The sequence below is a fragment of the Pelobates fuscus genome, chromosome 10, assembly GCF_036172605.1.
Source record: "Pelobates fuscus isolate aPelFus1 chromosome 10, aPelFus1.pri, whole genome shotgun sequence".
In the NCBI taxonomy this organism is placed as follows: domain Eukaryota; kingdom Metazoa; phylum Chordata; class Amphibia; order Anura; family Pelobatidae; genus Pelobates; species Pelobates fuscus.
This window is the reverse complement of record NC_086326.1, coordinates 2,288,168-2,311,116: the sequence shown is the minus strand read 5'-3', so window position 1 is coordinate 2,311,116 and position 22,949 is coordinate 2,288,168. Positions and strand designations below refer to the sequence as shown.

Here is a 22,949-nt window from a genome sequence, read left to right as displayed (position 1 = left end):
CTCCAAAAATCATAATCCAACCTGGGTGGGATGTACAAGAAGATCGAATATTCTCTGTCTGTTCTTCTATAATACAATTGATACACAAAATAAGGGTCAGTAGAGAACGCACTAGGTGGCTGGAATAGCAATATAAGATGGTGATGTTCTTCCCCAATATTCCTCTTTATTACTCAAACAAAAAAAAATTCTATAGTGCAGATGGTATGAAAAATGTTAGTTTATTGATACAAATGTGCACTTACAGGAATGAGGAGAATACAGCATGTATCCACCTACAGTGGCATCGAATGGAGCAACTGGACATCACGGGTAAAACGCCCAAAATTCAATGTAGTGCCAAAAAAAAAAAAAGCACGTACCAAACACATTAAAAAGTTAACTCCAAGGAGTACAAATTCTGTGTTGGTCCTGCTGGACTTCTTCAGGGATGCATGTCCCCTTCCTAAACACCCCTTACTTTGATAGCAAAAAAACGGCACCTGTGTTGGCGTGCGTCCTACGCTGGAACGCACAGAATTTCTGTGTTATCTGGCAGAATCCGAAAATTCAAGCGAGAGACGAATGCCAAAACAGTAAGGGGTATTTAAGAAGAGGAGCATTTGGTACGTGCTCTTTTTTTCAGCACTATTTTGAATTTTGGGAGTTTTACCCGTGATATCCAGCTGCTGGATACATGCTGTATTCTCCTCATTCCTGTAAGTGCACATTTGTATTAATAATATTTTTCATACTATCTGCACTATATTATTTTTTTTCTGTTTGAGTAGTAAAGAGGAATAATGGCCCCTATTTTGTGTATCAATTGTATTGCATTAGATTATTTCCTTTTATAGAAGATCAGACATATAGAATATTCGATCTTATACTTCCCATCCAGGTTGTATTTTTATACGCTTTTCACAGAGGTTTGATTCTACGTATTTTATTTCCCTTTATTGAAATTTTGTATCATTAACATTTAATTGTGTGCAGCAGAACTTGTAATGTCCCCTAACAGAGGTCAAGCTCTAAAAGAAGGATTGCCATAGTGTGTCTGGAATCGCGCACACACAAGATGTTCAACAGCACATACTGCAGGTCAATTCGACACTAGCCCGTCTTCAGCCCTTGCATGACCCTCATTTAGCAGAGCTTTAAAACCTCAGACACGTCACTTTGTATATTTATCCCTTTATTGTTTAACAAACATTAAGGTATATTATATTGGGGGTGAGAATCCACTTCCTGTGCAATAAGATAGAAAGGGTCAAAGAAAGATGTGGAGAAGATAGGAGAATGGTGAAAAGGGGCATTATAGAGAAGCAGGGGCCAAGGATTCTGCAAGTTAATAGAAAATCTACAAATAATTGAATAATATTCCTGTTTTCAGTTCCAGGTTTGATTACTTTATTTCATAAAGTCAACAGGTGCTCTCTGTAAGCAGACAAAAGCTTTTCTCGTAGCAGTCGCCTGGGCAACTACTGTAGAGACCAGGGTGTACTCCAGTAAGCTCTCAGAGGGCCAGCTAATGGAACATCTGATGGGAAGGGATCCACAGCGCAAGAGGTTTCATATTGTCAATAGGAACGTAAACCCTTTGGACTAAACAGTGCTGAAAATCAACAAAGCGGAGATTGATTCTTAGAAGGATTTTATTTATCATTGGATAAGCTGCAGCAAGTCGAGTGTTGACCTAAAAAAAAAGATCAAACGGCACATGACTAGGAGCTAAAACAAACAGCCATTAAGAGCAGTAAAATCAGATATCTGGTTCTCATACATATTACCAATATGGGGAATCCACCAGAGAGCATCCAGAACTGCGAAGGATCCCAGCATTCTAGAATTACACTACCCAGAATTCTATGCCAGAAATAGATTGAATTCCCTGACGAAGAGCAATAATAAGCAGGTCCAGAAACTTGTCCTCATGTCACCTCAAAGGGCAGTCACTTTATTTTCTACATTCTTAATGTGACATCCAAGATCACTGTGACCAAGTTACAAAAAGATAATTGCAAACCATGATTAAATAATAAGCTGCAGGGTTTAGTTTGACAATTTTAGAAAGAAACTTCTCCAAAGCTTTAAAAAGGTCATTGGTCACTCCAAATTAACTGTGTGCCTCTTATACATCAATTGATTGCAACTGACCCATGACTGTTTAGGTTAGCAATTTAACAACGGTCAGAAGATGAAGTTGCGTTTTGTTTTCTTCTCAAAACAAAAACCAAGTCCACACTATTCCAGTAAAAGGATAATTCAGATTAAATGTGCAGTTTAATAAATAAAATTTAAAAAAAGAATTCGGGAAATAAACTTAAGATTAGCCCATCACCTTATTAAATCTTGTGATTCATAAAAAATTTAAATGCAAACATTTTTACAAATGATTGTGTGCATATGACCCCCTCCCCTTCATGTACAGTTATGGGCAATCATACACCAGGGCTTTATCAGGTGAGTGAAAACAGACCACATCACAGGGGCACACATGCTTTAATAAATATACTCCAGCTTTGAGTGTCGGGAGGTACAGAATACAAAGTGAACGACACGCCCTGGGTGCCAAAAGGCATTTTCCTACTCTAATTTTAAGACCTCTGACATAAAGTGACAGTGGTGATTTCAATTGCATAATTTCTAGGATTGGCAAAGAGCTTTGGTCGATAAACATTCCCTCAATCTAGATTGACCGCTTCAGAGGTTAAAAAAAAAAAATGATGCCCATCGCAAAAGTATTTTTAGAAAAAGGATCAGAAGGGCAGGAATCAAATAACAGTCATTCCTTATTCTACTACACAATAACTGCAGTCAGCAATCTAAAGTATATTCAGGATTTCAGGCCAAAGTGTTACAATTCACCTATTTTCACACAGAGCAGAGACTACTGTAAATCAAGAACCCAATTGTTAATGACATAAGCCCACTGTGGTTAAGGAAATCCAAACAAGCCAGGCAAGGAAAGATAGGGCCACAATCACAAAGATGCAGAAGGTAACAGTTTGACACTTTAGGGCGGAGGAATACTCTGGTATCAGGTCTGGCCACGTGGAAACGATCTGAATACCTAGCGCCGCAGCACAGTTGTCCACCCTTCCTCATCGGTTTCAATTTTTGTACGGCGAGGACCATCCTTATCCTCTTTCTTGTCTGTGCGCCATGAGCTTTTCTCCCTCTCTACAGGAGCAGTTCGCCGAGGTGTGCTGCGTTCTTCTGAGCGACTTTCCTTTTCTTCACCACGCCGCCACTGGTTTGCTAAAACCACATGAGATCATATATTAGTATTCAATCTGAAGCAATCTCCGACTTCAGAGATGCACAGTAACTGACCCAATACAAGAACAATGACCTGATCAGTTAAAGGGACACTGCCTGCATCTACGTGATCTTCATATTTAATAATAACTGCTTAATGTTAGGTACATCATTTATAGAAAGCTAACCCCATTGGCTTACATGGAATCGGTCCGTGAAAGCTCCCTGCAGAGACAGATCACAATCTGTCAGAGTTACAGAGGAGCAGACAGGGAACATGCAAATGAACTAGAAATCAGCAGGAATAGGAGAGAAACTGACAGCGTTGCCAAGCAACAAATTAGGAGATTGAACAACAGTTGGTCTAAAGAGCTGAAACATATACAAACAATATATTGAGAGAGTACACAAAAAAGGCACTTCCAATCTACCCGGAGAGTATCGCTTTCATGTGGAAGCAATTAAAAGCCAAAGGGCCCCTCTGTTCACAAAGCTCAGACAGTATTGGACTTCAGCTACTTACGTTCTTCTCGATCTGACTTTAGAGGTCTTTTCTTTTCACGACTATCTTCATCTCGGTCATTATCTCCTGGTGTCTTTGTACTCAAGGAATCCTCTGTTCCTTTTCTCCACCCAGACTCTTCTCTAAAATAGAAATAAAAAAAAATATATATAAAAATTTAAATAAATAAAATCAATAACTTGTTTTAATACCACTCAGAGGGGCGAGTCACCTTAACGGCTACTCCAGCAGCACTATAGTATTAGGAATACAGGTTTCATTTTTCGACACTATAGCTGTAAAAAGATTTGTGCGACATACAGTGTAATCTCTGAAATACCTGTATGCCAAGTGTAGAGACTGCAAATCAAGGCAGCTCAATGTAACACAGGCTTATCAAAGAAAGAACCAGAGATACAAGCGAAACAGAAGAGAAGCGAATGGCCGGTACGAATGTCGGTTTTTGTGATCCATGTCAAACCGCTAAAACAGGCTTTACCTGACAGGGCGTTTTACTGGTTCAGGTTCTGGATCCTTCCCTTCTCTTCTCGACCATTCACGATCTTCTGAAGGATTGGATTCTCGTGGTGGGCCCCAACTGTCTTCTCGCGCTTTCTCACGTTCACGCCAACCACCTTGAATGACAAGTAAAAGGCATTCATTAAAATTTAGAGCAATTCCACCACTGCACATGTGGTTTAATTTCCCTGCACAGTGAAAAGCGAATAGATTAACTCATCATATATTTGTACTGGCTTATTGGCTGTTTAGATCACATTTTCTGTTTTGCTTTCAGTAACGGTTGATGACAGTATCTCTCAAAGACAGGGGAATTCATTACTTTACCTGGTCGACTTGCTGAAACTGGCTTCCAGGGTGTAAGATCTCGGTCATCATCGACACCGCGCCTTGGACCCCTGTCATCTTCCCCACCACGCCAGGATCCACGATCTTCGTCTAAGCCTCTGCGTGGAGTACGTTCATCGTCAAACCCACGACGTGGGGTGCGGTCATCATCAAAGCCACGTCGAGGGCCTCTATCTTCATCAAACCCTCGTCTTGGTCCCCTATCCTCATCAAAACCTCTCCTAGGGCCTCTATCTTCTTCAAATCCACGTCGAGCAGGACGATCATCCTCAAAGCCGCGGCGAGGTGGGCGGTCATCTTCAAAACCACGTCGAATAGGGCGATCTTCCTCAAAGCCACGCCGAGGAGGAGGAGGGCGATCGTCCTCAAAGCCACGTCGAGGAGGAGGAGGGCGATCATCCTCAAAGCCACGTCGAGGAGGAGGAGGGCGATCATCCTCAAAGCCACGTCGAGGAGGAGGAGGGCGATCATCCTCAAAACCACGTCGAGGAGGAGGAGGGCGATCATCCTCAAAGCCACGTCGAGGAGGAGGAGGGCGATCATCCTCAAAGCCACGTCGAGGAGGAGGAGGGCGATCATCTTCAAAGCCACGTCGAGGAGGACGGTCATCGTCAAAGGCACGCCGAGGAGGACGGTCATCGTCAAAGGCGCGCCGAGGAGGACGGTCATCGTCAAAGCCACGCTTGGATGCGCGATCTTCTTCAGCACCACGCCATGAACTACGTTCCTCTTCTGCGTCACGGGGTCCTTTATCATCACCCAGACCACGACGTGGTTTTTCCTCAAATTGATGAGAAGGTCCACGTTCATCATCATCCTCCTCAAATCTCTGCAGAGCCTTGTCATCTTCACCAGGTGCTTGACTTTCACTGGCATCGTCTTCATTCTTCACATTAGCTTCATCTTCACATTTAAGAGGCTTCTCAATTTCTGGGGCTCCTCTTCGCCATTCCCTATAATAAATGTAATATGGATGTGTAAATATTTAAGGAACAAAATTACTATCCTTTAAGATCACACTATGGTCACCTTCTGACTATAGTTTTTCAATCAGATATCACACTAGTGAATTCACACCACAGAAACACTGAATACGAGTCAGAAATATAAGTAAACGCATTAGCCATATACAAAAAGCTAGTTAGAATAAACCCAGATTTGATTTATAACAATATATCCATATCAAGAAATTGCCCATCAACAGGTGTCCGCCAATAGGGATAAACCTATAACAATCTTATAGCCACATGTGGCAGCTTTTTAAAACATTAATGTTTAATATTACTATTAGCAAGTGGCTGTAATTACCGATCAAGAGGTGGCATTTTGCGGTCACTATCTGGAGGATCAACTGCCCGTCTCCATCCTACTTCAGGATCTTTCTCTCCCCAACGTGATGAATCCTATTTTAAACAAAATAGTAATGCACTTGAGTAGGATAACATTAACAACATCTTCAAGATCATTTTAAAATCCTTTTTGATTAGGGAATGCAGAGCTGAAGTCGATCCAGTGGCAGCAGCCGGATTGTCACCCACCTTCCTAAAGGAATCCTCTGGGCCTCGTCTTTCCTCCTCGCGGCGGCGCTCACGCTCTTCAATTTCAAGCTCTCTCTGGCGTTTCTTGCGCTCTTGCTCCTCCAGCTTTCTAATGCGTTCCTGATATTCACGTTGTTCAGCCTCCCGTTTCTCATTTTCAATTCGCTCTTGTTCCTCGCGCTCTGAGTATAGTTAAACACACGGCAAAAAGACAACTTGATATTTTGCATTTGAGGAGACTTCCTTTCCAATCAACAAGAATGACTTGCTATCACACCATCATGCGTCTGAAGCTCTAACACATTGTCTGAACACAAGCCAGCTCTCTACAATAGAGGAGCGTTAACCCCTTAAGGACCAAACTTGTGGAAGAAAAGGGAATCATGACATGTCACATGTCCTTAAGGGGGTTAAAAGAAGCAAAAAACGTATTACGGAGCTCCCAGGGGGATAACATATATACGTTAATCATACCTCTATTCAGCTCTTCCTCTTTTATCCTCTCCGCCTCCTCCTCTTTCTCTCTGTAATAGTTAATTCGCCTCTCTTCCTTGCGTTGCCTCTTACGTGCGTCCATGCGCACTCTCCTTGCTTCAGCAAGCCTCTCTTGAAATTGACTTAATTTCTCCTGATATGGGGGAGAAAAATCAAAGCCGCACTCAATGAAGAGTTATTTGAAGTAATGCATCCTAATAAAATACCATAGGGAAGTTGCTTGCTACCAGCAGCAGGCTGGTGTAACTTGTGCTTGTTATAGAATGCTTGAGTCAAACAGGAAAATAAATCAAATACAATGGGAAAGGAGCACTATATAGTGCCAGGAAAATAAACTCGTTTTCCTGGCACTATAGGGTTATTAGGGTTGAAGGGGTTAAATCCCTTTCAGTCACTTACTTTAATCCAGCACCGGTGATAACCCCGCCAACGGCAGCTGCAAATGCCATGCGCGAACAGAGCCGCGCACATTCAAACTCTACATAGGAAAGCATTACTGAACGATTTCCTATAGACATCAGTGTGTCGCATTGAGGATGGCAGAACCGGCCTCTAGTGGCTGTCAGGGAGATAGTTTCTCGGAAACTGCTATGTTTATAGCTGCAGGGTTAAAACTAGGGATCTGGCACACAGACCACTTCATTGAGCTGAAATGGTCTGGGTGCCTAGAGTGGGCCTTTAAGTTCTACGAGGAAAGTGCAGATTTGTTTGACATTTGCATAGACAAACATTCAGCCAAATACACCAGTCCATGGAATGCAGCTATACCGTGTCCATTGAATGCAGCTATACCGTGTCCATGGAATGCAGCTATACCGTGCCCATGGAATGCAGCTATACCGTGCCCATGGAATGCAGCTATACCGTGCCCATGGAATGCAGCTATACCGTGCCCATGGAATGCAGCTATACCGTGCCCATGGAATGCAGCTATACCGTGCCCATGGAATGCAGCTATACCGTGCCCATGGAATGCAGCTATACCGTGCCCATGGAATGCAGCTATACCGTGTCCATGGAATGCAGCTATACCGTGTCCATGGAACGCAGCTATACCGTGTCCATGGAACGCAGCTATACCGTGCCCATTGAATGCAGCTGTACCGTGCCCATTGAATGCAGCTATACTGTGCCCATGGAACGCAGCTATACCGTGTCCATGGAATGCAGCTATACCGTGTCCATGGAATGCAGCTATACCGTGTCCATGGAATGCAGCTATACCGTGCCCATTGAATGCAGCTATACCGTGTCCATGGAACGCAGCTATACCGTGTCCATGGAATGCAGCTATACCGTGTCCATGGAATGCAGCTATACCGTGCCCATTGAATGCAGCTATACCGTGTCCATGGAACGCAGCTATACCGTGTCCATGGAATGCAGCTATACCGTGTCCATGGAACGCAGCTATACCGTGCCCATTGAATGCAGCTATACTGTGCCCATGGAACGCAGCTATACCGTGTCCATGGAATGCAGCTATACCGTGTCCATGGAATGCAGCTATACCGTGTCCATGGAATGCAGCTATACCGTGCCCATTGAATGCAGCTATACCGTGCCCATTGAATGCAGCTATACCGTGCCCATTGAATGCAGCTATACCGTGCCCATTGAATGCAGCTATACCGTGCCCATTGAATGCAGCTATACCGTGCCCATTGAATGCAGCTATACCGTGCCCATTGAATGCAGCTATACCGTGTCCATGGAACGCAGCTATACCGTGTCCATGGAATGCAGCTATACCGTGTCCATGGAATGCAGCTATACCGTGTCCATGGAATGCAGCTATACCGTGCCCATTGAATGCAGCTATACCGTGCCCATTGAATGCAGCTATACCGTGCCCATTGAATGCAGCTATACCGTGTCCATGGAATGCAGCTATACCGTGTCCATGGAACGCAGCTATACCGTGCCCATGGAACGCAGCTATACCGTGTCCATGGAATGCAGCTATACCGTATCCATGGAACGCAGCTATACCGTGTCCATGGAACGCAGCTATACCGTGTCCATGGAACGCAGCTATACCGTGTCCATGGAACGCAGCTATACCGTGTCCATGGAACGCAGCTATACCGTGTCCATGGAATGCAGCTATACCGTGTCCATTGAATGCAGCTATACCGTGTCCATTGAATGCAGCTATACCGTGTCCATTGAATGCAGCTATACCGTGTCCATGGAATGCAGCTATACTGTGTCCATGGAATGCAGCTATACTGTGTCCATGGAATGCAGCTATACTGTGCCCATGGAATGCAGCTATACTGTGCCCATGGAATGCAGCTATACTGTGCCCATGGAATGCAGCTATACCGTGCCCATTATATTAATCTGGTACTAAAACAGATTCACTACAGCTCACGGTGTATGAGAAAACCTAGGTAAATTAGAAAGCATGTGATTTATAAAATAATCATGGTAATGCTTGCCTTGATCCTTTTTTGGTAGGTGCAAGTTTTCTGTTTTACAGATGTGAAGTGAATTTTGATTAGTTTACAGGAAGTGTACAGCTCAACCTATTGCAAAGTCAGGATTGGCTGAGAGACTGCAGCTATAGTTTGCTTTCTGCAGCTTATGAGTGACACGCATACATTTATACTCAATTCACAAAGTGTGGGCAATTCACCGTATAGTGCACCTTTAATGCAATTACATCAGTGACAGGGACTCCTACTCACCTCATACACAGATTGACGTGCAGCCTTCAAGGTGGCAACAAACAGATCTCGATCTTCCACCATCCTAGACAGACGGTTCTTGTGCTCCACCGCCTTCTCCCGTTCCAACAGTAAGGTGCTTATCTGTTTATGAAATAATTTGGGTGAGCAAACCGTTACAATGAAAGGCTGCTCTTTCCACATACTTTGGGTATGTTTGCAAGGGAAAGGCCAACAATGTAACTATTTCCTAACAATACAGCCATCTTACAGGAGTGACAGCCCAAGACTCACTTAGGAGTGAATGTATTTAATTCTCTTGGTTTAAAGCAAAAATGGCCTTAAACAGCCATTTTTGCTAGGCAACCAGGAACCCAAGCTTTCCTGGTATTTATTTGCAAGATGAGAAAACTAATGGAACTTCCAGATATCCTGGCACAAAAAGGAAATGGCACAGGCATCCACTCTCATTACCCCCAATGGCTGATGAGGAAAGCCAGGCATCAGACAACTTGCCACATAAACACATAACCAGTAACGGGAAGCTCAGGTGGATTGGCTGATTAAAACACAAACATTACAAAGTATCAGGTTTCACGCTTTAGAAGACTCACTTCAGAACAAACATTGTCCCCAACAGACAAAAACAGGCCAACGATTGGTCAGCCATACTTTTCATTATGGGGATTTCTATAGCACTGGAATGGAACCAATCATCAACAGGAATGACAAGTGATTACGTACAGTGCACGAGGGATACTAAAACAATAGATAAAGGCATTACCCGCTCCTCCTCTTGCTGCTCCCAGAGCTCCATGTCATTGATTCGCTGCTCCTCATAGGCCTTCTTGATAAGTGGAATTTCTTCCAAACGTTTCGCTCTTTCAAAGTAATCTATCTACAATTGGAGAAATTGGGATTATTAAACAGCCAGGCTGGGCAGATACCAGTCACCCACAAGACGTATGATGCCAATGACAGATACAAATTGCATTTTACCTGTAATGGATTAGGCACAGGTGTCATTTCACTGACAATTGACGGAAGTAATTTTAGCGCAGACAGGAATTCGATTCAATGGAGACAATGATATCTGTGTTTATGTTTAAGAATTTCCTAAGTGGAAGCATTTCAAACAAACATTCACCTTTTTCTCCTGATTCTTGAGTCGCTCTTGTAGCTCCTTCTTCTCTTTCTCAAGTTGCTCTACCTGTTTGGCCATGATAAAATCTGGGTCCAATTCCTCCAGATTCTGTGAAACATACAATGATTATAAATTTACAAATAAAGAGGGGAAAATAAAAAGATAAATCCCATTAATATGAACAAAGTCTGGCCATATAGCCATGCAGATCCCAACGTACTAAGCTCAAAGAAATAATGGACCATTCCATAAGTCAAGGAAATTAAATCCCAGAGATAATGAGAACACAACTCACAAAATATAGAAAGGCAACATTACCAAGTATCTACAACTAAAGTATTAAAACATTTTCATGGACCATCCGATGATTGGTTAGCCATACTATTAATTATGGGACTGACAGACAGGCAATCACAAACAATGCACGAGAACAAGCCAAACAAAGGGCAGAGCATTAGCAGTGCTGCTCTAGTTTTTCCAAGTCTTAAATCTGGAAGTCCAGTAGGTTTTATATCTAGACGCTGGTTATGTACCCACCTCAATGTCAATATCTTTGAAAGCCTTGGCTCCAAGCTCAGTCTTTTTAATTTGCTCCAGGCGCTCCCGCACAGTCTTCTTCTTGATCTGCTCGTGCTCCTGCAGAATGCGCTCCTTCTCACGCTCTTTGGCTTCCTGGCGCAGTCTCTCTTCCTCAGCTTTCCGCACCTTCTGCAGTTCAGCTTCACGCTGCTCCAGCTCCTCCTTCTCTCTCTGGATATTTAAATTCTCCAAGCGTTCTTTCCTTTCTTCTATGGTTTGCCGTCTAGCCAGGATGCGCTGGTGTTCTTTTCTGGAGTTCTTCAGGAACGCGGTTACAGCCACCTGGTGCTGTTCCTCCTTTTCTTGCTGCAATAGAAACCCATAGTCAGGAAATACGAAACACGCTAATTGTGCAGCGTTTATGTCAAACAGCACTCCCTATTTATAGCAGAACATTGTTTATAAAAAGTATATGAACTGTCAAAAACTCTGAAAATGTTATATCGGTATGGGCAATAAATGATGGTTGCTTATAAACAAAAAAAAACAATACTTGGTAATTTGTTTGTAAAATAGACATTGATATCGTTAACGCTCCGAAATTAAAATAGATATTCTGCTTAAACATTTGGAGACTTAATTTGTCATCTTATGATGCTATGGTTGAATAAGGTGAAGTTATGTCTGACTACTCACACCTTTTGAACACTGTATGAAGGAGACTGGCAGCAGTAACTATTAATGTCCAGTTACACTGCTAATTAGCCTTCAGTTTATATAGCACAGCAGAAATAACAATGCTCTATGTGACAATGAGAGCACTGTCAATGTAATGTGCAGGACTTTTATAAGCGACCTATCACGCAAACTGGCCACCAGATTCAATGAGCCAGAAGGCAATAAACCGCCTGGCTTTAACATGGACATTAAACAAAACCACTTAGCTGTAGATCAGTCATAGCTCTAACCTATAAAAAGCCATTGATATCACTTAAGGAACACTCCAACACAAACCGATTTTCAGTTTAAACGTTTGAAGTGCTCCTTTAATCCCCCCCAACTGAGCCAGACACCTCCACTCACACATCATCCACTTATTTTAATGGATGAGTGAAGGAGTCTGGCAAGGTAACCAGCATCAGTTGTAGTGCTAATTAGCCTTCAGTTCATGCAGGTAGTTACTATCTTTGCTCCACACGATGAGAAAGTGAATTTAACGAGCAATTCCTAACACCCCATGGACGGCATCAATGAACGGAGCAAACAAGAAGAATATGATGCTCTTCTTTCCCACCGAAAGCCAACATACTAACCAGAATATGAGCAGGTTTAATTGCGGTCACAGCCTTGGACAGTACAGAGGACATCGCAGTCAGCTGGTTCCGGATTTGCTCAGACGGCATGTTTTGTAGGAATGGTCCAAGTGGAGCATCCTCTCGTGTAGAGTAATTAAGGTCCGAACCAAAGCTGAGTGTACGGGATGAATGATCTATCCGCACCTGGCAAGATGAAGCAAAGACAGTTGATTGATATAGATCATACAAATAACACAATGTACACCAGCTTATTCCAGACATTTCTAACCATCAAAGTAGTAACAGAGAACATCCCGCTAGAACAGACGTTAAAGTCTGCACTAAACATAAAGTTGTGTTTTCAATTAGATACCAAAGTATTGGTGTCTGCTGAAAAAAAAAAAGTCTATGATGCTATATAAGTGTTTAAGGAACACTAGTGTTGGGACTACAAAGCTGTACTTCTAACATTATAAAGGAAACATGAAACATGTGAATTGGACAGCATTTATGCCAAACAGCACTCCCTATTTCTAGCAGAACATAGTTTATAAAAAGTATTTGAACGGTCAAAAACTCTGAAAATGTTATATTGGTATGGGCAATAAATAAATGGTTGCTTATAAACAAAAAACACAATACTTAGTAATTTTTTTGTAAAATAGACATTGATATCGTTAACGTTCCGAAATTAAAATAGATATTCTGCTTAAACATTTGGAGACTTAATTTGTCATCTTATGATGCTATGGTTGAATAAGGTGAAGTTATGTCCGACTACTCACACCTTTTAAACACTGTATGAAGGAGACTGGCAGCAGTAACTATTAATGTCCAGTTACACTGCTAATTAGCCTTCAGTTTATATAGCACAGCAGAAATAACAATGCTCTATGTGACAATGAGAGCACTGTCAATGTAATGTGCAGGACGTTTATTGCCTGTATCACGCAAACTGGCCACCAGATTCAGTAAACCAAAAGGCAATAAACCACCTAGCTTTAACATGGAGATTATATGAAACCACTTACCTGTAGATCACAGTGACGGGCAGCATCAACTATAGCTCGCTCCAGTAAAAAGCCATCAACAAAAGGAATAAGTGAGGTTAGCCGAGAGAACTCTATGCTCTGGTATATCTGCGCCACCTTAGAACAAAAAACAAATGGCAATTAATGAAAAGGAGTAGAAATGAAAACCTAAACAAGTAGCGGGTTTCTCTGCACCCTTTATAAAAGCTTAATACAGTGCAAACCATGTCCCCAACAGACAAAAACAGGCCAACCATAGGTCAGCCATACTTTTCATTATGGGAATTCATATAGCACCGGAATGGAACCAATAATCAATAGCAATGACAAGTGATTACGTACGGTGCATTAGACCAAACAAAACAAAGGAAGGAAATCACACATAATGCTCTTAGATGCACTGCCAAGTTTGGATGCCTGGGCATGTGTTCCACCGGCTGTGCACAGGCTCAAAACCTGCTGCAACACACCTCCAGCATGTGTAAAGAGACGGAAAAGGATGCCGATAGGACTTGCAGCAATTGCCCCCATGTGCTGCCGGAACAAACTCCGCTCATTACCTGGGGATCTTTTGGGGCAGACTAACATTACTATGCTCACACTAAGGCTAGAGGTACGTACAGCGCAACACACCCAGGCTAGCGGCATACAGAGGTGGAGATTTAAAACTTTCCCATCTAGAAGATTCATTAGTAAATAAATAAAAAAAAATATATAAAATTCATAGGAATTGACCGTCTTAAAAAAAAGAGGTTTAACAGGGATGAATAGAATAAGTCTGAATGTATAGGGACATTTTATTACACCGATCATTATCTAGCAATAGGATTTTCTATTACAATGATAAGCTCAGATATTTTTACAAACTAACAAGTGCAAAAAGAAAATGTGGTTCTGATCCCCCATTTCCCATTAAATACTTGATACACCGCTCTTTACAGGATATGCTTGAAAGCAGACATGCCACATGACCGGTACCTGCTGCAAAAGACGTAATATGGTATTGTTCTGAAGCTGAGTGATGTATTGCTGCAGTTCAGTTTCCTTCTCTCCTTGATCTTTTAACCAGTCCAAAATCTAATAAAGACAGAGCGTGAATTAGAGCACAGCATCAAGACATTCTATGTGGATCAGTAAAAATCTGTAAAATCTTAAAAATTCCAACCTCACATGAGATAAATTGGCCAAAGGGAGGCAAGACTTGTAATTATTTCTTCACAATTTATATCCCAGCTGGAAACTGGTATACCTACCTTGGTCACACGACCACATAGCTTCAGAGGATGAAAATCTACCTCCAGCAAATTATACAGATCCTTCACTTCAATAAGCACATGCTGGAGAACATTAAATCTGACCTGCAACAAAGGGAGAAAGGCATTAGCTAGAGCCCGTCTGTTTGTGGTCTGTGAGTTTACAGACATTTATAAGAGCTGATTACCATATCATTGATTAAGCCAGCGCGGGTAGGTGGGGATTGCAATCCCAGTAACGTAGCTAGACGCCTCTGTTTCTCCATAATAATACCGTCCATATCAAGGAGTCTGGCAATGTCTGTACGCTCAGGAGTTATCGGAATAGACAGAGTCGCCAGGAGGACTCTTGTTGACATCCTACAATGAAGACGAGTTAGTTAACCAAAAATCTATTTCCTAAAATGGAAGATAGCCAAAAGAGACTGACAGCACTGGCCACAGTCAACACCAGACTGCTAATATTGCTTTATATTTTAAATTGCACATAACAAGCCATTTGTAATCTCACAGCAACATAGAGAAAGACAATGATAGGTGCGGAAGAGAAAAAATAAATAAAAATTCATTGATCCCCCACAGGCCGTGAATAAAAGTCAATTTACTCCTCATACAATATTTGGTAGGCCAAAAAAATAAAATAATATAAAGTGACTTGACAAACAACTGCTCACAATGAACAGAACCTGGGAGCAAAGCTAATATCCCAAGCACGGCCACGTTATCGCCATTAGCGAGTGAAGAGAAACCAACCCCTGGTTAGTGTGCCATAGACATTCCAGGCTTGCAGTGGAGAGTAACTTTTAAGGCTTGGCTTGTAGCGTAGGTTTAACAGTTTGCTGTATATTTCCATACAGTGACTTGTAGTAGTAATTGTAAAAGTCAGTATAGGAAGGGGGGTGGCTACAGAACGTTATCTTACCTTAGCATCTGTTCACAAAGGGAGGGAGTAGATAAAGAATACTGCAAGCAAATTAACCAAAACCAACTCACTACATACAACTTCACCACTGAAGTAAAAGTTGCCATCTTGGAAGAAACTGCTTGCGCACCGTTTGTTTAACCCCTTAAGGACACATGACATGTGTGACATGTCATGATTCCCTTTTATTCCAGAAGCTTGGTCCTTAAGGGGTTAAAAGTGAAGGTAGTGCACTATAGCTTTAGCTTGTAGATTACATTGCCCAGATTCTGTCTGCGAAATGGTCTCTAATATGCAATTTGTTCTGTATAAATAACAACCCCAACCTTTACACATTGGGCTGAAATAAAACGTCAGCAGTTTCACTACATTTTCTGGCAATTTCTATAGCACGATGTGTAGATATTTACACTACAAACACAAAAAATCAGGTCTGTAAGGTGAATGCACTTTATTTCTAGCCATTACCCACCTCTGCATTTCATCTTGCGTGAGATTTTTCCGCATTTCTCTGGACAGGTGAAACAGACGGTGCAAGGTGGATGCGTGGAACAAAGCATTGCCAGACTTCCAGAACACAGTAGACACCTTGTTGTAATAATTAGCCATCAGTTGGGGTTTTGGTGGCTTTTTAGACAAAGCAAATAGCCCATGAATATCTTCAACAGCTTTAAAGGCTTCCTATGGTTAACAAGGAGAGAAATAAAGACGTTTTTGAATGACCTTCTCATGATGCACAAAATCCACACAAGTGCAAAATGTTGGATCCACTGACGGACCTGCCAGAGCTCCATGCTGATAGCACTGTCCAGCTGAACGAGTCGGGTCTCCAGATGCATGGACTGGCTTTCAGGATTGTTCAAGTTAATGGCCGTACTCTGATTATGGTGTCGCTGGATTTGACCCAAATGCATCCTGAGGTTATCGCACAGCTTGCGGAACTCCGCCTTCCGCGTGTAGAGCAGACAGAATTTGAAGGCTGCAGATAGAACACCGGAACATTAGCACATGATTTACTTACATTTTCCAGATAAAATCAATTCTATCAGATTCATGGTTTGTTAACTTTTCCTTACTTTATTAGAATTGCAGTGTCAGCACAACGTTGGACTGACATATCGACAGGAAGTTACAATCCAACAATATGTGAATGCAAGTTGAACACCCATGGAATAAACGGTTTACCCCTTAGTGACCAGACCGCTTTTCCCTTTTCTTACCGTTAAGGACCAGGGCTGGCTGTGTTTAGTTGTAATTTTCCTGTTACTAATTTACTGTACCCTCTTTTTATGCAGCCATTTTACCACCAATCTATGCCAAATTAAAAAAAAATAATTGGTGATTTTCTTGACACACATAGCAGAATACATTTACTGAGAACTGTAAGGGTTACTGCCAAAGAACACCCCAATATGTGTTCAGCAACATCTCCCGAGTACAGTGAAACCCCCCCCCCCCCCCCCCCATGTATAGGTGTGTCGGGTCCTCTGAGGGCTAAATCACCTTATGTGGAGGGTGCGCATTCCAGTTTTCCAACTTGGAATTTTCACAGCTGGTCATTGTGCACCCAGGTCCTATTTGGGATTTTTTTTTTCAGCTGGCCAATGTAATTTACCCCCATCAAACCATATATTTCTTTTAAAGTAGACAACCCACTGTATTCAAAATGGGGTATGGCCACTCTTTTTTTTTTTTTTAAGTCACAAACCCTGGCCAAAATTAGCGTTTTGATTTTTTGCGTTTTTTTTTACACAAGCTGCCATTTCACTGATGATATCAGTATAATACATTTTACTTCTCTAAAACACACACACGCGCAATATACATACACGCGTAATATATGTGTACACACATTTTTATTTCCTATATGTATATTATGAAATAATTAAAAAAAATTATATTATACATAGATATGATAGATAGATATCTCAAAGTACACTTAGAATGCAATCATATATAATATATTGTAAAATTATTTAACTATTTTTCAAGATATTTTTTTATTTTTTAACATTTTAGGTGGCTGGGGGACTGCTGCTGGCAGCTCCGTAGACTTCCATTGCAGTCATGTGATCATGTTTAACACATGGCCCTGGAGGGCCTAAGAGGACAGAGCTGCAGCAGGGGGACTGCTGGTGGCTCGGGTGGTCCCCCAGACCGGGATTGCCGGTCCAGGTGAGTAGACAGGTCCATTTAGCCGCGGACGTGCGGGGTACGTCCGTGGTCATTAACTGACGTTTTTTTTGTCGGACGTACCCTGCAGGTCTGAGGTCGGGAAGGGGTTAAACAGGGTCAGCAATATGTTCAGCTTCATGACTTGGATATAGATTCTTAATGAATCTGTTCTTGTAGAAATGCAGCTAATTATATTGCAAATTCACAACTATTCAAAAACAGCTAAAAATTATGTTTACCCAAAAGTAGTATTAATGACGATGGAATATTTTCTAAATACAAGGACAAGACAAAGCACCCACTTACCTTGCTGAGCAATATCATGATAGAGACGTTCCACTTTAGAGTTATTTCTTAACAGGTCCAAACACTGTCTATATGATTCCCACAGGAATTTCACCCAGGGGGTCAGAAGAAGACGGTCAGTGCGGTCCTGAGTGTCTTCTCCACTCACGGCACTCAGAAGGACACTGTAGAAATTGTATTTTTGTAAATATATACATATACACACAGACCCCCTTCACTGTAACAAAGCACCAACAGCTTCACTCAGGACACTGTAGAATGGAATAGTTTAACTGAATATCTGACAGTTTTTGAGTGCGGATTGGCCATTTTGGAATTGTGGTAAAAAAAATTGCAAAACATGGAAATAGTTACTGCGTAAAAATAATAAAAAGCCTGCACAGAACAAGTGATAGCAATAGCCATGTGCTAAATGCCATCCCACTGTGTAGAAAAGGGGATTGCATACACCAGGCAATCTCACAATCATTTGGACAGTTTTAAAGAGCTATGCAATGGTGGCCAAGCCAATTTATATTTACATTAATAAACTAGATCTGCATCGGAATCTGGCAATTGTAAACTCTGGTTTACCTTTCTGGAGTCTGAATATTATCCAGATCTTCGATGTCCAAAACCATCTGCTGAGAAGACTCCTTGGCAGCTTCAGTTCGCTCTTCTGCCAACTTCAAGTATGCTCGCACTACATCTTCTAATGATTTTATGTTAACCTACATCAGAAAACAAACCACAAGTGTCAAATCCTAAGCCCATTTTCAATAGATAAGTCTACGAACCATAATCACTTTTGCTTGCTACGAGGCAAGTATGTTAGGATGGGGAACATCCTTTTTTAATTTCCGTTTAATTTAATTGCATAGTATTTCGTGAATTTTCTGTTTAATGCATAATAATAATGCAAAAGAGCCAAGCATTTAAAATATATGCATTTTTCAGTGCCTGGGGGCGGCAGGCAGAAGAGAGAACTTTGGTTGTACTAATGATAATTTGCATGCATTCCAACACCACAAATATATGCACAGTTGTATATAAGCACATGGAAAAGAAAGACCAAGCCTGTTGTGAGGGAGATTTACCTGCTGGCAGATGTTCTTGTACTGATAGAGACCTTCTTTTGCCAAGTGGCTCTTGCGGAGGTCCACACAGAGCTCCAGGTACTTGAGCATGATCGGCTCGTGGATTTTCTGCCATGTTCGATGTTTTTTGCTCTTTATCACGTCATATAAAACGTCAAGAGCTGGTTGTTTCTTCCCAACTTCAAGGAACTCTGTAGAAAAAGGAAAAATGAACACATTAAACTTACAAAGTATTGACCACTTCAGGTTTTTTTCAATGACATGAAAAATAAAAACACCTGTTGCCAAATTCAAGGACAGCTATAAATGTTTCCAACTGCCCTCACAGAAGTCTAGGGGCCAAGACTGAAACATATTAGGAGATTTCTTATCAGTCCCATGGCAATGACCAGCACTTAGGTGATAAAATGATCCTGTTCTATGGGGCACATAACCAAGAGTTTATAAGATAGTGAGCTATGCACACATCTTTAGCTCCTATTACTAGCTGAATTAACGGGTGATTACTGTAATGGTTTTGGTGTTAGAAAGATATGGGAGTAGTACCCAGGGGGGGTTAAATCAAAAAAGAGGTTTTACAAAAAAAAAAAACCTCAGCCCAACCTGAAAGCTTCACTAAACAAGTTGTACATTGACTGCGGTCATAGTATGGCTTCTATCAGTTTTAAAGCAATTCCACCCATCCTATATTATGATTAGAACTGCTCTTTGGGGATAGCATACTAAGGAAAGACTGATCATCAGATATTCTGCATGTTTCTAATTCTCGAAATGGACCTTACCGATAACTTGCGCAGCTCCCCCAGTCACTGCACTCTGTCTTCGGCACACAAACTCTAGCTGGCATTTTACAACCTCACACCACCCTCCCTGTGAGTCCCCGCTTGCATAGCTCAGCCGAAGGCAGGGTGGTGAGACAGTGAAAAATATACTGTAATGTACTGTCTGACAGATCTCACTGATCCCAGCATGCTGCTAAATGCCTGCCTGGGAGTGATAAGAGTGTGACTGCTGACAGCACATTCAGTTAATGCCAGCTTTGTGTAAAAATTGTGTTGCTTTTTCAAAACGTTAAATGTACACAGTATAAACACTGGTTATTGGCAATTATCCTGAAAGGCGACCGATAATCTGAATTGACATAAGCTCTGGAAAAATAATACGGGGCAATCCCTCTAATATACCCTACAAAAAAATAAAACATCCATAGCCCTAATAGAAACACTCCAGATTGGCGCACCTCTGATGGGTGTAGGAAAGATCTCTCAGCAGTCAGAGGTAGATTCACTAAAAAGTGTTTTATTCTATCTATAACATGCAATAAAAATAGAGGCTCAATTTACCCCCCAGGTCTCCTTTAATTCTACTCATAAACTTGGAGGTTAATCATGTGATTTAAGTTTTACCCCAATTAGCTCATAATCTAAGCGTGTGACTTGTGCTGTGACAGAGCTTCCATGTAAACACACATAAATATAACATGTTTGGGCTCCTAACAAAACAAAAGCTATATAGCAGGAAAATAAATATTGTTCTGAGCAATATCGTACACGGACATAAAACTATGGTGCAATACCAGAATAAGGTGCATTGAAATTCAGACTAATCAGAAAAATAAAAATCTCTTCCAATCTATTTCAGAGTTAAAAATGGGACTTTTGGGTTATCAGAAAATGGCAATTAAACTGCAATTGTAAGCTATTGGAGGATCAGATGAAAACTAGTAAACACAAATAGCTATTCTAGGAAATACAATGAGAGAAGAAAAGAGGAGATTTGTTGGCATGTACAACCCTCTCCTATGGACTGGCAATGGGATGGATTATATCTCTGGCACTGAAGCCGTTTGACTACAGCTCACATGATGTTCAGTTTGATTGACACACACTACATGCATGTTAATGCATGGATAGGCTATTTTACTAACAGATGTTACTACTGATACCTGAAATTGGGCAATCAAGTGATAAAATATACACCCAGTGACTCCAGGAAACCCCTCTCTCTTGCACCCCCCTTCTCTCTCAGGGTCTCTCTCTCTCTCTCAGGGTCTCTCTCTCTCTCTCTCAGGGTCTCTCTCTCTCTCTCTCAGGGTCTCTCTCTCTCTCTCTCAGGGTCTCTCTCTCAGGGTCTCTCTCTCAGGGTCTCTCTCTCAGGGTCTCTCTCTCAGGGTCTCTCTCTCAGGGTCTCTCTCTCAGGGTCTCTCTCTCTCTCTCTCAGGGTCTCTCTCTCTCTCTCTCAGGGTCTCTCTCTCTCTCTCTCAGGGTCTCTCTCTCTCTCTCTCAGGGTCTCTCTCTCTCTCTCTCAGGGTCTCTCTCTCTCTCTCAGGGTCTCTCTCTCTCTCTCAGGGTCTCTCTCTCTCTCAGGGTCTCTCTCTCTCTCAGGGTCTCTCTCTCTCTCTCAGGGTCTCTCTCTCTCTCTCTCAGGGTCTCTCTCTCTCTCTCTCAGGGTCTCTCTCTCTCTCTCTCAGGGTCTCTCTCTCTCTCTCTCAGGGTCTCTCTCTCTCTCTCTCAGGGTCTCTCTCTCTCTCTCAGGGTCTCTCTCTCTCTCAGGGTGTCTCTCTCTCTCTCTCAGGGTCTCTCTCTCTCTCAGGGTCTCTCTCTCTCTCAGGGTCTCTCTCTCTCTCTCTCAGGGTCTCTCTCTCTCTCTCTCAGGGTCTCTCTCTCTCTCTCTCAGGGTCTCTCTCTCTCTCTCTCAGGGTCTCTCTCTCTCTCTCAGGGTCTCTCTCTCTCTCTCAGGGTCTCTCTCTCTCTCAGGGTCTCTCTCTCTCTCTCAGGGTCTCTCTCTCTCTCTCTGGGTCTCTCTCTCTCTCTCAGGGTCTCTCTCTCTCTCTCTCTCTCTGGGTCTCTCTCTCTCTCAGGGTCTCTCTCTCTCTCTCAGGGTCTCTCTCTCTCTCTCAGGGTCTCTCTCTCTCTCTCAGGGTCTCTCTCTCTCTCTCAGGGTCTCTCTCTCTCTCTCAGGGTCTCTCTCTCTCAGGGTCTCTCTCTCTCAGGGTCTCTCTCTCTCAGGGTCTCTCTCTCTCAGGGTCTCTCTCTCTCAGGGTCTCTCTCTCTCAGGGTCTCTCTCTCTCAGGGTCTCTCTCTCTCAGGGTCTCTCTCTCTCAGGGTCTCTCTCTCTCAGGGTCTCTCTCTCTCAGGGTCTCTCTCTCTCAGGGTCTCTCTCTCTCAGGGTCTCTCTCTCTCAGGGTCTCTCTCTCTCAGGGTCTCTCTCTCAGGGTCTCTCTCTCTCAGGGTCTCTCTCTCTCAGGGTCTCTCTCTCTCAGGGTCTCTCTCTCTCTCTCTCAGGGTCTCTCTCTCTCTCAGGGTCTCTCTCTCTCTCTCAGGGTCTCTCTCTCTCTCTCAGGGTCTCTCTCTCTCTCTCAGGGTCTCTCTCTCTCTCTCAGGGTCTCTCTCTCTCTCTCAGGGTCTCTCTCTCTCTCTCAGGGTCTCTCTCTCTCTCTCAGGGTCTCTCTCTCTCTCTCAGGGTCTCTCTCTCTCTCTCAGGGTCTCTCTCTCTCTCTCTCTCTCTCTCTCTATTAGATACCCCCCTCCCCCATGTTGGGTTATTATTATTTTTGATATTACTCGGGTTGTTGTATTATTTATTATTGTTATATTATTTATTTATATTTATATTATTATTTATTATTATTATTATTATCTCCGAGTGACTCACCGTTGGCCCGTTTGAGGGCGTTCTCGGGGCGCTGGAAGTAGGCCGGCATGGTGGCGGGGAGGCGGGAATATGGCGGCTGATGGCGGCTCCCGGTCACAGCGACTGCAGCATGTCCGCCACGCCAGCCACAAAGAGACGGAGGAAGTCAGGGGGCGGGGACACCACGACACTTCCGGCGTGCGACGTAACACGCACGCTCCCTGGCCGCGCCGCGCCGCGCCGCCCCGCCCCGCCCCGCCCCGCCCCGCCCCGCACTGCCA

At 42.7% G+C, this 22,949-nt stretch overlaps 1 protein-coding gene and 4 non-coding genes across 9 annotated transcripts; all 5 read right to left on the bottom strand.

Annotated features, from left to right (window-relative positions):
- Positions 1–1,616: 1,616 nt before the first annotated feature.
- On the bottom strand, positions 1,617–22,841 carry EIF3A (eukaryotic translation initiation factor 3 subunit A). Of its 5 annotated transcripts, none has more exons than XM_063434248.1 (25): positions 22,690–22,841; positions 19,036–19,226; positions 18,533–18,669; positions 17,960–18,123; positions 16,258–16,457; positions 15,951–16,159; positions 14,745–14,916; positions 14,557–14,661; positions 14,282–14,380; positions 13,304–13,420; positions 12,291–12,476; positions 10,996–11,343; positions 10,462–10,566; positions 10,099–10,212; positions 9,336–9,458; positions 6,622–6,775; positions 6,148–6,329; positions 5,918–6,012; positions 5,109–5,562; positions 5,027–5,069; positions 4,589–4,918; positions 4,242–4,377; positions 3,764–3,885; positions 3,053–3,240; positions 1,617–1,675 (listed from the first exon to the last, which is right to left on the bottom strand). In XM_063434248.1, the coding sequence occupies exons 1-24, from the start codon at positions 22,736–22,738 to the stop codon at positions 3,053–3,055; spliced, it is 4,023 nt and encodes a 1,340-aa protein (XP_063290318.1). In that variant the 5' UTR covers positions 22,739–22,841; the 3' UTR covers positions 1,617–1,675. The 5 variants fall into 5 exon arrangements, with proteins under 5 accessions (XP_063290318.1, XP_063290319.1, XP_063290316.1 ...); XM_063434249.1 differs by lacking the exon at positions 5,027–5,069 and adding an exon at positions 4,955–4,997; XM_063434246.1 differs by having other exon boundaries at positions 4,955–5,562.
- Positions 9,940–10,065, bottom strand: LOC134575948 (small nucleolar RNA SNORA54). Its single transcript, XR_010085792.1, has one exon. It is a non-coding gene; the product is annotated as a small nucleolar RNA SNORA54 (small nucleolar RNA).
- On the bottom strand, positions 11,684–11,817 carry LOC134575947 (small nucleolar RNA SNORA19). Its single transcript, XR_010085791.1, has one exon. It is a non-coding gene; the product is annotated as a small nucleolar RNA SNORA19 (small nucleolar RNA).
- On the bottom strand, positions 13,068–13,201 carry LOC134575946 (small nucleolar RNA SNORA19). Its single transcript, XR_010085790.1, has one exon. It is a non-coding gene; the product is annotated as a small nucleolar RNA SNORA19 (small nucleolar RNA).
- Positions 13,527–13,652, bottom strand: LOC134575950 (small nucleolar RNA SNORA54). The gene has a single exon (XR_010085793.1). It is a non-coding gene; the product is annotated as a small nucleolar RNA SNORA54 (small nucleolar RNA).
- Positions 22,842–22,949: the final 108 nt, after the last annotated feature.

Bases quoted from the DNA above. Each gene is read 5' to 3' on its own strand.
- EIF3A (XM_063434245.1), bottom strand. From the start codon at position 22,738: ATGCCGGCCTACTTCCAGCGCCCCGAGAACGCCCTCAAACGGGCCAAC. The intron at 14,917-15,950 runs GTGGGTAATGGC...TCTTCATTGTAG, and splicing joins ACGCAAGATGAAATGCAGAG to GATGTCAACAAGAGTCCTCC. The intron at 10,213-10,461 runs GTGAATGTTTGT...CTCCAATTGTAG, and splicing joins TCAAGAATCAGGAGAAAAAG to ATAGATTACTTTGAAAGAGC.